Below are 15,506 nucleotides of genomic sequence, written 5' to 3' on the forward strand. Positions count from 1 at the left end.
GATAGCAAATATGCGGCATTTAAGTCTGTGTTTCTGCCTCCAATGTGAATTCCATAAAGTATAGCACTTTTTCTCATTGTTCTTAAACCACTGTTCCAAGCAGCTACTACCAATCAAGTGGCTTTAATATGCTAAATAAAAATCTATTTGTCATTCCTACTCTAGGGCAAAAGAACACAAGCATCTGCTTTGCCACAAACTCCCCCACGAACATATTCTTCCCACTGGTCCTGGCTAACAGTTGGAAAATACTCACATAAGATCAACAACACATCAATACCCATGACACCAGCCCACAGAAACAATTAAAATAAACCTGAATTGGAGAAACAGGTTTTCTCTATACCTAAGGACATTAAAAAAGTGCTCATTTTTTGAAGGGTCAATTCATGCTTAGAAGGGAAGCCAGTCACACAGCAATCTGTATTTGAATATAATGGAGCAAAAAAAAAAATGCTCTTTTATTAATCTGATATACACTAAATATCTTTGCAGCTGTTACATGAATGTTAGTTATCTGGCATATAAATGTATACACAATTCCAAGTTTGATAGATTTATGCTGTACACGAGCCATCCCACATGGAGCATGCCCTTTCACAAGGATACGCGTGGCTGTCTCGGGATATTTGTCAAAACACACCTGGTCAAACATTTTGGCAATTGGAAATCAGACACAGAGGAGCATACAAGAAAGATGAGTTCACAACAGACCAGCTGTACTTAAGATGAAAACTCCAAAACCTGAAACAGAATTTACTGGGGTTCACACATGCAGCACACATATATACAGTACAATAGGGGTAACTGGAACATTCATAGCAGGAGATCTTACACAGCATTAAAAACAGGAAGAATAAAAAAAGAAAACAAAGCCAAACAATCCAAACACCAAAACCGACAGGACCATTGCCAAGATCTCATTAAAAAAGACAGTGGATAGTACATTTAGCATATGTTCAAAATGGAAGTTCACCTGAAAGAGAAAACTCTTCCAGTATGTTATTTAGTGTATCTAGATAGTAACAAAAGACATATGATCTGTTCAATATGTTCCTGGATCAGGATGAGGATACATAACTGCGTGGATGCTAAGAAAGTGTATATTAAAAAAGGACATTTCTTTTTTCTTCTGACTGACATAGGACATAGATTCAGTAAAGCAAATATATAACAATAGCAGCGGAGATGAAGTTAGGCCAATTTGTCAAGTTCTGTCTAGGTACGTCTGGTGAATATCAAGGCAAGGAAGGAGTTTCCTTCTTGGATGACTACGTGGGTGCAAGAGGGGAGACACTTTGCAACTTCAAACTAGTTTCATTTTGTTTGCGTAGCATGAAATAGCCAATTTTACTGTACATTCTTTCTGAAGGAATGACACCCATAGATAACAGTGGATTCTCTGTACTTGGTCCTATTCTGAGTCAATACAAATGCAGAAAGAAACCCTTTGTGAATCATATGAGGTTGAGCTTGCTAAGTCTTTCCCCTTCCTTGGACTTAGGGGCAATGCTGACCCATAAATCCATGAAACTCAATGTGATGTGGCCTGGGTCTATGCAGTGGGAGGCCAAGCATTCTTTAGGGCTTTAGATGGTGGTATGCTGGCAAATGTTTAACAACTGTCTTAGGGGTTAGGAGGAGTCTGATTTGCATGGCTTTGTTGCTTTCCATGGTATAAATACCACCACTACAGCTGATCTCAAACTACAAAAATACTATCACTTGGGGAGGTGTGTGTAGTAGTATACCTGTATACAGTATTTCTACCATACAGACATAATAGGCATACATTACCTCATGGGCTACAGATAATGGTAAAATGTAGTAAAATAAGTAGAAAGTGATGAGCTTTGACTATATGTTGCCTTTGCTTTTAGCTATAATTTATCTAATCTTATTTAATTTTTTAGTAATAGCTATGTTTCTCAACTGACTCTCAAAAGTTCTGAAAGTTTAACAATCAGTTCTGATGAACCGGTTCAAAGCTGTTCCAGCTCATCACTAGCTTTAGATGACTCCAGCCCCTGTGAGCAGGCTGCCTAGTCACTCCCCAGGCACCACAAAGCTGTTTTGGACTTTGCACCCCTGCTGCTGGGGTAGATTACCCACTTGAGTTGAAACCCGTCTGAGTCTGAACAAAGGGTTGAAAACTGCTTTCTGCTCCTAGTCCTGGGCACTCTTGGATCTAAGGGGAGCATGAATGCGGTAAAGTAGGCAGAGAGTGGACAATCTCTGCAATTTCAGCATTCAGACCTGACTGGAAGGCATCTAGCCTTCAGCACCAAGTGGGGAATCTTCTGCAGACATGGAGAGTACCATCTACCTCCACTAGCCAATGAATCTCGAGAACCCAGGTAGGAACATCCTGGTCTTTCAGGAGTCAAACGCTGAGCTCTCAGACTTCTGCTCTGGAGATGGGCTGCTCTGATTCCATACCAGCTGTGCCCATCCTATCAGGGCACAGGCACTGAAAAGCAATTGGAAATCCAGCCCTGCACAGGGAGCTGTGACAAAGCCAGCAGCCTTGCGTTCACACTCCCCCTGCACCCACTCCTGTTCTCCACCTTCTCCCCCTCTGTGCCTCCACAACAGGCATGGATGGGCCTTTCATCCCAAGTGCCCCAGGAAAGCTTGGCCTTGCTTTTGTACACTGCTAGAATTAAGAGGTTGTCGACCAGAGGAGGAAAGGAAAAAAAACAAAAGGGAAATAAAGGAAATGAGTGGGCACTGCCCTGAGGAGGTAAGAAGAGAACTGGTGGGCAAAAATGGCAATGGGGCTCTCAGAGGAGGGTAGAGGGTCACTGACAACTACCCTCTTTCTGCTCTGCCCCCCTGCAGGCCCCAGAACCCCAAACATCCTTTGCAACTTCAAGACACTTGCAACAACATGCACCAGTTTTAAACTGAAACCCAAAATGCCCCCGCTACTGGCTGTCAGAACCTGTTTTCTGGATGGCTTATCTGCTGAGGGTAGAGAGGAGGGAAGCTGCTTTAGGATGTCTGCAAAGATAATTGACTCACCCACAAGTCTTCAAAATCAGAAAGGAAACACCCTGGGAGGCACAGACCAGGGGAGTGGCAGCAGCTGCAGGCTTTTCTGACTTGGCTCTGAAGAGAAAACCCCAACGCTATTCGCTGGGGAACAGACTCCCTAGCTCCTGTCTCTGGTTTCACACCATGAAAAGAACACCTCAGAAGAAAGCGGGACTTTAGGCCAGGCGTGGTGGCTCATGCCTGTAATCCCAGCACTTTGGGAGGCCAAGGTGGGTAGATCACTTGAAGTTAGGAGTTGGAGACCGGCCTGGCCAAAATGGTGAAACCTTGTCTCTACTAAAAATACAAAAAATTAGCCGGACATAGTGGCATGCACCTGTAATCCCAGCTACTTGGGAGGCTGAGGCAGGAGAATTGCGTGAACCTGGGAGGCGGAAGTTGCATTGAGCTGAGATTGCACCACTGCACTCCGGCCTAGGTAATAGAGCGAGAGTCTGTCCCCCGCCCCCCCGCCCCCACAAAAAAAAATGCTCTAGAGAGATGGGGCTATCTCTGCTCCTGATTCTTTTCCTTGAATAATATCTTAGTGCAATATCCTGCTGAGATTATTTAAGGGAACAGCTTATGTGTGGTTTCATTTTTCTCATTTTCCAAGTACTAGTTAATAGTCTCTCCAACAAAAATCAGGTAATCAAGGAGCTTTCTCCTCTCATCAAAGGTAATCTCAATGACTGAATAGTTCCTGCACTGCCTGCTGAAGGCTATTATTTGTTTTAAATGTGGAAAAATAACACTTTGTATTTATGGGGGGCGCGCGGAGGGTTCATGTGTAATGGGGGTCAGTGTGAGAGTGTTTTCTCTCATTCTGTTTTCCTTGCCCTCATTTAAGTCCTCCATAGGCTTAATTATTGCACACAGCAGTGTCTCAATACGTATCACATGGGAGGTGCTCAATAAGTATTTACTGGATAATCATATGAATGACAAGAGATCAGTGAAGGCTCGGCTCAGCTCTTCCCCTGCCCAACCATGCTAGCCTTAAGTAAGAGCTGAAACAGACCCATAAACTGTATTCTTGTAACTCAAAATCCTGGGATTACTAAACTGCATTTAGATATTGTTTAAGAAAGACTGAAGGGAGCCCTGGCAATGGCTCTGTGACTGGTTGGTGAGAGACAGGTGACAAGAGGAATGGTCAACATTTAGAGCAAAAGAACATCACACGGAGAACTGTTACGCCACACCTGAAACAACGAAGGGACACGCAATACATCCAGAATATACTAACAGTTTTTTTTTTTTTTTTTGGTCTACATTACAGATAACAAGAGAAGCTTTACTTAAAACACATACTTTGCTGAGCAGAAACAAAAACTGTGAGAAACGTATAGTCCACTTCAGAGTTTCCCACTGTGCAGATTTCAGAAGTTGTTGCAATACTGGTGTTTTTAGGCTTAGTAACCAGACTAAGTTTGGCACGATGTGGGGATTAAAGAAAACCTAACATACAGCCGATATGCCCCTTAACACCAATATCCCAGTTGTCTTTCTGTGATACCAGGTGAAGGCCAAATTCAGACATTCCTGGCTCCAGAGCCTTTAGTGCATGAACAGATCAGGTATATTACTGAAGAAATAGGTAAAGGCCATTTTGACATCAAACAGAAAAAAAATTGGAGAATATCATATTCTATCTATTTTGATTGGCAGAGGGAATCAGAAAGTATTCCCCTGGACTGCTTTGGAAATGATCCCAGCATTTAGAAAGTCTCCACTGTGTCCTAATCTCTTTGCTGGAACCTTATCAGTGGTATCTTGGACTCTCCCTTCTGTCACTACATTTCTTTTCCCACCTCCCCTTTGATCTCTTAAGGTATCTTGAAAGACAACTAAGCAGTTTTTGGTGAAAACCTGAACTCTGATTTGGTGAGATTTGTCTATTTGCCAATATAGGTAAAATCACTGAAAAACTGTTTCTGAAGCCTACGTATAATACTTAAGGCCATGTTTCAAGGAAATAATGGAATAAACAGTCAGGAGATCTGTAGGGTAATATTGCAATTATAGTCTTCTAACCTAAGCGCGTTTATCTGGCAAGGCGGGGCCCTTTTCTGGCTGGGTGATGGTAACTGTCAAACCTGCAGTGAACAGAGATACTAGTCAGGATGCTGAGATGCTGGCAGGGCAGACAGCATGGGGACTGTGCTTTCTGGCCTATTCCATGCGGGCTTCCCAAACAACTTCCTACACTCTTTTTATGCGTGCCTATTTCCTAATTTTTCAGTTTATAAACTAAACCTATTTAGTGCTCGTAAAAATGAGTTGAGGCCGCCAGTGGCTCACGCCTGTAATCCCAGCATTTTGGGAGGCTGAGGTGGGCCGATCACTTGAAGTCAGGAGTTCGAGACCAGCCTGACCAACATGGTGAAACCCCATCTCTACTAAAAGATACAAAAATTAGCTGGGCGTGGTGGTGCATGCGTGTGGTCCCAGCTACTTGGGAGGCTGAAGTGGGAGAATCGCTTGAACCCGGGAGGCGGAGGTTGCAGTGACCAGAGGTCCCACCACTGCACTCCAGCCTGGGCAACAGAGTGAAACTCCATCTAAAAAAAAAAAAAATGAGTTTAGCATAAGAAGGCAGATAAGATGAAGCTATTTTCATTACTGTCTTCTAGAATGCTGGAGAGTGGAGAGCAGACTACTCCCATTCCTTTATTTTGTGCACGGGGAAAGTGAGAACTAGAGATGTTCAACGACTTACAGTCTCCACAGCAAGATCTGGGTCCCTGTACCGCTTAGTGGTGAAGGTCAGGCTAGGACCCATCTATCGCGTCTCCCAGGTCTGTACTCTGGTGTGAGATGATTCAGGCAGCAGGACTGAATGTGAGTTGGGTGCCTTAAAACCCAATACCTGGGATAGAATGTGGTACATACAGAATTCACAGTTTGAAGCAGTTGTTTGTTTTTCCCTACTGAGAAGATTCTGTGATAATAATGGGACTTGGGAGCATTCTGGATTGATTCCAAAGAGCAATAGGGAAATTTTAGTTAGAAAAGGTGGTAAAAATATAGGAGCAAGTGGACTATTTCCTAGGTTTTCATTTTTGTACAAATTTTCATTTTCCTTCTACTGTAGGTGAAATGAGATGCCAGTTGCATGTTTAGGTGCCAGTGGCCTGCTACACTGATACAGCTGAGAGTTTCTGTTTAATATCCTGGCTGTTTCTTAATCTCCAGCTAAATCTGGAGCAAGCTATACAGGCCACACCACATGCTTTGGAAATGATTTGAGCTCTCTTAGAAAATCAAGGTGATGAACAGTCTCAAGGAGGCAGGGAAGAGTGCACAAAAGGTGGGAGAGGTGGTGACCAAGAAGGTTTGTGACCACAGACTGTCCAGGAGATGAGAAAAGATCCCTCTTAGGCCACCAAGGATGCTCGGATTAGGTAACAAGTAGGCCAAGAACGGTCCTTCTGCAGGGGACACGGATGGCAGGTCTCATGAAGTAAGGGTTTGCTGGTTTATCCTATGCTGACCCAACCCAGTGTTCAAATAAAATTCTGAATAACTGTGCTCTGCAGCTTGGGAGATGTTTTATGCATTTAGACCCCAGAGCAGACATTAGAGATATTTTGAAAAGTAAAGGTAGTCTAGTTAGCAAAGTGAACTATCACAGAGGACTAGAGACAGCGATGCCCATGTACATTTCTATTTTTCTTTTGATGGGTTGATGGAGATGCACTCCTGGCTTTTGCAGTTATTTCTGCACATGCTGCATTCAACTAAAAGACCTGCTCAGGTCCCCAAATGTCTTTTTAAAGAAGACAAATCAGGGAGAGATAGGTGGGAAAATGGGTACATGTGGAAGAAGAAAAACATACAGGGTACTTTCTTGGGTTGTTTGACTGCTGTCTTTGTTCTCCAATAAAATGATAGGAGGCAGAAGTGAGAGAAAGTTCTTTCTTTCCCTGTGCGGTTGGTATCTTTCAAATGTATCTTGTCTAGCCTTCAGTGATTTTTCTTCTTCCTGCCACCTTTGCAGTTTTTGGCTCGGGTTTTCCTGATGTTCTAGCCCTGATCACAGACCGCCAGGGAACCACCCTCTTCCCACTGCCCCCAACACCAGTCTTCCCCTCTCTGCAGACCTGAATTACTTCAAGGGGAAGTCGATTAATGGCTTATGTTAATGAAAGAAGCTTTTCACTTAGTCTGAGCTCTGCGAGGGATCATTAGGAAGGGGAGGGGGAGGCAGGGGGGCCTCAGGGGAGTTAGGACATCTCTGAATATAATGATTAGTGGAAACAAAAGCTTTCCCTTCCTGGAGGCCCCAAGCTATGGCTTGCCTGAAAATGCCTATAATAAGTAACAAGAATAAACCTCTATCGAGGCAGTTAAAAAAGGAATATTGTTTAAATATGGGATTTATTCCTGGCTTCTGGTCATTGGCTGCAAGTCTACAAGGAAGGTTCAGATTTCAAAGAAGAGGTGTAAAAAGGACGAGCCTGGGGGAAGGGGAGCCTGAGAGGCGAGAAGGTCATGTAGCTGACAGCGGGCCCGTGGGAATGTCCTGGCTGACCTCTTTCTTCCAAGCCCAGGCAGATTCCAGAGGTAAAATGAGCAGTCAAACAACCACAGGGAGATGGTCTGTCTGTGAGAGGGGCCCTCAGGAGTGCAGGCGGGCTGTGATTTTACAGGGAGCCAGAAGCGCATTGAGCAGTGGGCCAGCCCTGGGGAAGCTAGAGGGACAAACCCTCTTTGCTGATGCCAGCTGGGAAGCTGAATGTCAACTGCGGGCCAGGTGGGGTGGGGGTCCTGGCGGGCCAGTCCCACAGCAAAGAGGTACTGGAAAGAGGTACCATTTTGTATTTCCAAATGGCTCTAGGTGTGAATTTCTTCCTAATTTGCAATTTACAATTTAGCCATCCACTGGCAATCTCTAGACTAGAGACAGTGTGGGTAAGTGGCAGAATCAGGTAGGCAGACAGTTTTTAAGAAGCAGCTTTCCTTCCCTGAATCTGCTGTCTGGCAAGACCAAGGGCAGCTGAAGGAGTGGGAGTGGTAAATGGAGGCAGAAGCTCTCTCTCGGATCTCTGATTTTCAAACATTCTGAACCACATGCCACAGTCACAGATGCTGTTACAGTTCTTTTTCCTCACACTCTTCAGAGGTTTAATTGGGCTTTCTGACAGAAATCTTGCTTATGCAGCTCACTCAGATTTTTGCTGCTAATTGCAGAACTTTTATTTTTCTTGTCAGCAGAGTCACCTTAATTGTCTTGCCCCAAAGAGCCCCACCCAGCCCTGTTTGGTGCCACATGGTTTTCTCTGAAAGGCTCTGCTATAACAGTGAGAATTACTGGGTGTCCTTTTCTAAGTAAACAGGAAATATCACTCTGTTAGAAAAAAAAAAAAAAAAGAATCCCTCTTCTCAGCACAAATGCGATAATGTGCCGACTTATATTTCCTGTTAATGTTAAATTAGGAGCAGGATCTATTTCTTACAGCAGCCCAGTCTTCTTAGCTTCTAAACTTTCAATGAGCAGAACCCCAGGGAAGCCTGGCTGCCTAGGGCATTTTAGAAATGCTTCCACTGATTTGCGGGAGGCAGTAGCATCACAGTTTGGAAAGATAACAATGCATTAAAACAAAACAAACAACCTGTGCAAAATCACAAAGGGGCAAGATGATATGGTTCTAAATTTTAAGTCACAGCACGTGTTTATGTTCTGATACTTGATCACCTTTCTATATAGGAAAACTCGAGCCTTGAGTCAGGAAGGAGAATTGACCCAGGGCAGGAGGAAGAAACACAGGAAGGATGGCTTTTTTTCCCATTACATCAGAACCTGGGTTCGTGTGTCAGGCAGGCGCAGCCCAACGAGTCCTCCACACACGAGCACAGTAGAAGCCAGCAGGATGGGGATTGATTTGGTGATGCTGACCAGAGAGCCAAATATTAAGTTTCCCAGGACGGCTGCTGCCTTGCATAGCGCATTTAAGAAGCCAAAGCCTGTTGCCCTGCAAAGGAAAGAGACATGAACAAGGTTGAGAAAATGCCTTCCATGATTCCAACTTTAGACCAAAAGATCCTAGATTTTCAATGATCTTCCCTCAGATTGTGTTGTATATCAGTGGAGCAAATCAATGCTTGTTAGCAAATCTGGGAGTAGAGAATCCTAGCTGTTGGTATTGTTCCTCCAGCCCTCTGTTGACTTTCTTACCATAGCTTCCATTGACTCTTACTCTGCCTGTAAGTCCCAATGTATTGTGAACAGAAAGAGAGAAAAAATTGTAGGGAGTATGAAACATCTCTAGTGGTTTAATGTTGTTGGAAGGAAGGGTCTTTTTCATTTTTATAGAGATTAGGTCTTGCTCGGTTGCCCAGGCTGGAGTGCAGTGGCATAGTAATAGTTCACTGCAGCCTCAAACTCCTGGGCTCAAGCAATCTTCCCACCTCAGCCTCCTGAGTAGCTAGGACTACAGGTGCATACCACCATACACAGCTAATTTTTATTTTTATTTTTGTAGAGATAGGGTCTTGCTATGTTGCCTAGGTGAGTACAGTGATACAATGATAATTCACTGCAGCCTCCACTTCGCAGGTTCAAGTGATCCTCCTACCTCAGCCTCCTGAGTTGCTACCTGGGACTACAAGTGTGTACTGCCATGCTCAGCTATTTTTTTTTTTTTTTAATATTTGTAGAGATGGGGGTGTCCTCCTGTGTTGCCCTGGCTGGTCTCAAACTCCTGGGCTTAAGCAATCCTCTTGTCTTGGCCTCCCAAAGTGCTGGGATTACAGGCATGAGCCACTATACCCTGCAGGAAGGGTCTCTTAAAACAAACTTTAATCCTACTCTATCCAAACTCTTCTCTCAGGCACAAAACAGGCATAAAGCACAGTTCATTAGAGAGAGGCAGGTCACCTCTGCTCAGTGTGGGAAAAGCTGGGTTACCTCCTCTTATCCCAGGCAAAGGGTGGAGAGGGTGATATAGAAAAGTTGAGCAGTTTCTCATCTCTTTACAAGAGTGACTTGTTATTTTGTTTTGTAAATTTCCATAATTTCAGAAACATCTATGTTTAAATGGAAATTTAAATTTCATTCTAAAGTTAAAATGTATGGCAGGCTGAGCAGGGTGTCTTACACCTGTAATCCCAGCACTTTGGGAGGCTGAGGTTGGAGGATTTCTTGAACCTAGGAGTTTGAGACCAGCCTGGGCAACATAGAAAGACCCTGTCTCTATCAAATAAATAAAGAGAAAAAAACTGTTGTTAAGTGCAACAATATATTTACTTAGATTTTTTACTCCCTATTTTCTTTAATTAATTAATTTATTTTCATGCTAAGTGTTTTATTTTTTATTTATTTATTTTGTATTTTACTTTCAGCTCTGAGATACATGTGCAGAACGTGCAGGTTTGTTACATAGGTATACGTGTGCCATGGTGGTTTGCTGCACCTATTGATCCATCCTCTAAGTTCCCTCCCCTCACTCCACACCCCCTAAACAGGCCCTGGTGTGTGTTATTCCCCTCCCTATGTCCATGTGTTCTCATTGTTCAACTCCCATTTATAAGTGAGAACAATCGGTGTTTGGTTTTCTGTTCCTGTGTTAGTTTGCTGAGGATAATGGCTTCTAGCTTCATCCATGTCCCTGCAAAGGACATTATCTCATTCCTTTTTTATGGCTGCATAGTATTCCATGGTGTATATGTACCACATTTGCTTTATCCAGTCTATCATTGACAGGCATTTGGGTTGGTTCCAAGTCTTTGCTATTGTAAATAGTGCAGCAATAAACATTCATGTGCATGTGTCTTTATAGTAGAATGATTTATATTCCTTTGGGTACATACCCAGTAATGGGATTGCTGGGTCAAATGATATTTCTGGTTCTAGATCCTTGAGGAATCGCTGTACTGTCTTCCACAGTGGTTGAACCAATTTACATTCACACCAACAGCGTAAAAGTGTTCCTATTTCTCCACAGCCTCGCCAGCATCTATTGTTTCTTGACTTTTTAATAATAGCCATTCTGACTGGCATGAGATAGTATCTCATTGCAGTTTTGATTTTCATTTCTCTATGATCAGTGATGTTGAGCTTTTTTTCATATGTTTGTTGGCCATGTAAATGTCTTCTTTTGAGAAGTATCTGTTCATATCCTTTGCCCACTTTTTGATGAAGTTGTTTATTTTTTTCTGGTAAATTTGTTTACATTCCTTGTAAATTCTGGATGTTAGACCTTTGTCAGATGGGTAGATTACAAAAGTTTTCTCCCATTCTGTAGGTTGCCTGTTCACTCTGATGATAGTTTCTTTTGCTGTGCTGAAGATCTTTAGTTTAATTACATCCCATTTGTGAATTTTGGCTTTTGTCGAAATTGCTTTTGGTGTTTTCATCATGAAGTATTTGCCCATGCCTATGTCCTGAGTGGTATTGCCTAGGTTTTCTTCTAGGGTTTTTATGGTTTTGGGCTTTACATTTAAGTCTTTAATCCATCTTGAGTTAATTTTGCATAAAGTGTAAAAAAGGGGTCCAGTTTCAGTTTTCTGAATATGGCTAGCCAGTTTTCACAGCACCTTTTTTTGAATAGGAGATCTTTTCCCCATCTCTTGTTTCTGTGAGGTTTGTTGAAGATCAGATGGTTGTAGATGTGTAGTGTTATTTCTGAGGTCTCTGTTCTGTGCCATTGGTCTATATGTCTGTTTTGGTACCAGTACCATGCTGTTTTGGTTACTGTAGCCTTGTAGTATAGTTTGAAGTCAGGTAACATGATGCCTCTAGCTTTGTTCTTTTTGCTTAGGATTGTCTTGCCTATATGGGGTCTTCTTTGGTTCCATATGAAATTTAAAGTAGCTTTTTCTAATTCTGTGAAGAATGTCAATGGTAGTTGGATGGGAATAGCATTGAATCTATAAATTACTTTGGGCAGTATGGCCACTTTCACTATATTGGTTCTTCCTATCCATGAATATGGAATGTTTTTCCATTTGTTTACATCCTCTCTTATTTCCTTGGGCAGTGGTTTGTAGTTCTCTTTGAAGAGTTCCTTCACAGCCCTTGTAAATTGTATTTCCAGGTATTTTACTGTCTTTGTAGCAATTGTGAATGGGAGTTCACTCATGATTTGGCTCTCACTTGTCTATTGTTGGTATAAAGGAATGCTTGTGATTTTTGCACGTTGATTTTGTATCCTGAGACTTTGCTGAAGTTGCTTATCAGCTTTCTATTTTCTTTTATTAATTAACATGCTAGGTCTTAAATAAGAAGAGCCCACGGAATTTTCTCAGAAAATTAGGGAGGGTGAGGTTATATCCCTCATCTTTCAGATACTATGGAGGTGAAATACTCTGCTATCTTGCCAATTATTTTTGGTAGCAGGCAGAAACCGAATACTGAGCTGGGGAGCACACCAATGAGCCAATGTAACATTTGGGAAATCAAGTCCAAGAAAATATGACAGAAGAGAATCAGTTGTGGGCCTAGGAAGATCTTGTTCCCTCTCTTTAAGATACACAGGTATATAAGTAAGACACATCCCACTTCTTAAGACATTTTTTAAAAAAGAAAAAATTTATTAACTTTAGTACACATGAACAAGTGATCTTCTAGGCAGAAAACTTAAATTTTTTTTTTTTTTTCAGAGATAGGGTCTCGCTCATGTCACCCAGGCTGGAGTGCAGTGGTGGAATCTTGGCTCACTGCAGCCTCGATCTACTGGGCTCAAGTGATCCTTCCACCTCAGCCTCCTGAACAGTTGGGACTACAGGCGTGCACCACCATGCCCAGCTAATTATTGTATTTTTTTGTAGAGATGGGGTTTCATCATATTGCCCAGGATGGTCTCAAACTCCTGGACTCAAGTGATCCTCCTGCCTTGGCCTCCCAAAGTGCTGGGATTACAGGTGTGAGCCACCATTCCCAGCTGAAACTTAATTTTGTTCATGAGCCTGCATACACCACTGACACCATGAGAGAGTATGAATTTCCTTCTGACTTTATGCCAGTTTACTCTTTTTTGGCTGTCACTGAGTTAAAGGCACATTGAATACAGGGCAATTTTTGGATACCTTGTTTTTTTTTTTCCCTAAGAGGGAAATGCATCTTATAAGCTGCAAAATGCAGCACTTAGTACACATCTTTCTTTGTTTGATTTGTAAATTTGTAAGTGTGGGTTTTTCTTTGAAAAGTCATAACTACTCATCACTACTTGTACTGTACCTAATGATAGTTTCCACAATGTGTGGACTCTTCATAACCGAGATATTTATTGTGGTTATTATCCAACCATCCTCCTTTCTGCACCATGGGAAAGGAATAAACACTCCTCCCTGAGCTGCACAAATCCAGTCTGTGAGTTAGTGCACAGCCAGTGATTTTGTGGGTTACATCACACCTAATAAAGGGCAGTAAGCACGGATTTTCTTTTTGGCTAAGACACCTAGAAAGTAGAGTATGCAGGCTCCTGAAGTGAGGCAAAGTTGCCAACTGTTTGGAATGTGGGAAGAGTATGATGGAACCTCTGACTGAAAGAAACTTCTTGAGAAGAGGATAAGCTAATTTCATATTCTTCCTCTTCTTTTTTTTAAAGCAAGAGACTAGTAATGGCAGCAACCACTAAAAACATAAGGAGATTAATATACTGATAACTACTTTCAAATGAAATTGCTTGAGCCTGTATGTTGGGTACCAAAGAAGACTTAATTATACTAGAATGACCCCGTCACCACCTCCCCCACCTCCATGGATATGCCATGAGGCTAAACTGTCTTTTTGCTGTTTTTTAGAAAAATGAATAGATGTTTTTGAGCAGCTTTAGGTTTACAACAAAAAAAGTGAACAAAAAGTAGAGTTCTCTTATACCCTCAGTTTCCGCTATTAACTTCTTGCTTTGGTATGGTACATTTGTTACAACTGATGAGCCAATATTGGCACGTTGTTATTAGCCAAAGTTCAATTACATTACATTGGTGTTGTACATTCTGTGGGTTTTGACACATGTATAATGACATGTATCCATCATTACAGTATCATGTAGAATAGCTTTACTGCCCTAAAAGTCCCATGCTCCATCTATTCATTCCTCTCTCCCCGCAACCCTGAACAATCACCAATCTTTTCACTGTTTCCATAGTTTTGCCTTTTCCAGGATGTCATAGAGTTGAAACCTCACAGTATGTAGCTTTTTAAAGACTGACTTCTTTCACTTAAAAAAAAAAAAAAAAAAAAGATGAGACGAGGCTATTGCTATGTTGCCCAGGCTAGTGTTGAACTCCTGGGCTCAAGCAATCCTCCCACCTCAGCCTCCCAAAGTGCTGGGATTACAGGTATGAGCCACCGTGCCTGGCTTTTCACTTTGTTAAACTAACATTTTAGTTTCTAGATTCTAGTGTCATAAATGACCAGATATATGTTGTAGTAGTAAGATAAGCTGGATTATTCCGGGGAAAATGGCCTGAGTGTGTGTTGCTGATAAGAAAAAGGAAACCATTTTTCTGTCATGAAGAAGTCTCTCAATGCCGAAACTGCAGAATAACCCAGATAGGATTTGCATCCAGGTTAAAATAACCGTATTTTCCCAAGCGACGAACCTCTGGTATAACTCAGAATAGCGTATAAAATGTGGGCTGCTATCTCCTTGTATCACTGAAATTGTACTCGAGGAATGGATGACTTCCTGAGATTCCTGGGCAGACTAAAGGCAGATGCGTTAGGAGCATCTGGTATCTGAGGGTTTTGAAAAAGACGATCAAATCCTTCTTAAGAATCTCCAGTTTCATTTACCAAGCAAAGGCAGTTCTTTAGATGAAAATCTGGTGTGGATGCAAAGCACACAGCCTCCATAAATTAGTGTCGGCATTCAAGAAAACGTGAGTACCCTTTCCTTGGAAAAGTAAATTCTTCTTTCAAATATTTGCAGCTGAAGGGTGTAATTTTTCTTTTCTTTTTTTCTTTTTTTTTGAGATGGAGTCTCACTCTGTGGCCCAGGCTGGAGTGCAGTGGCGCGATCGTGGCTCACTGCAGCCTCGACTTCCTGGGCTCAGATGATTTTCCCACCTCAGCCTCTTGGTAGCTGGGACTAAAAGCTTGCACTGCCACACACGGGCAATTTTTTGTATTTTTTTGTAGAGATGCGGGTTTCACCATGTTGTCCAGGCTGTTCTTGAACTCCTGCGCCCAAGTAATCTGCCTGCTTCGGCCTCCCAAAGGGCTGGGATTACAGGTGTGAGCCACCACGCCCAGCTGGGCATGATTTTTCAATGCATCAGTGACACAGCTGTATTAGAAAAACCATTCACAAAGTGATTCTCCTTTGGGGTTATCTGTTTATAAAATAAATAGGCTTTTAGTTCATTTACTCTCTGTTCTTACTTAAAGGAAACGGTGTTGCTTCTGCAGACACCCAAAGTACGAGTCACCTTGTGCTCATAAAGTCCTTTGAGGGTGGGGAGCTCAGAGCTTGCAGAACCCTGACTTGCCGACTTCTCAGCTGTAGAATGAGTTAATG

The 15,506-nt window shown here is 42.4% G+C and overlaps 1 protein-coding gene across 1 annotated transcript in view; it reads right to left on the reverse strand.

The window, feature by feature from the left end:
- Window positions 1-422: 422 nt before the first annotated feature.
- The window catches only part of SV2C (synaptic vesicle glycoprotein 2C), a 247,578-nt gene continuing 232,494 nt past the window's right edge, over window positions 423-15,506 (reverse strand). Inside the window, exon 13 of the mRNA XM_004058659.5 lies at window positions 423-9,014. Within this exon, the coding sequence (XP_004058707.1) occupies window positions 8,831-9,014 (184 nt within the window). The 3' untranslated portion in view covers window positions 423-8,830. The remainder of the gene's footprint in view (window positions 9,015-15,506) is intronic.

This window comes from Gorilla gorilla, chromosome 19 (assembly GCF_029281585.2).
Source record: "Gorilla gorilla gorilla isolate KB3781 chromosome 19, NHGRI_mGorGor1-v2.1_pri, whole genome shotgun sequence".
Taxonomy (NCBI): domain Eukaryota; kingdom Metazoa; phylum Chordata; class Mammalia; order Primates; family Hominidae; genus Gorilla; species Gorilla gorilla.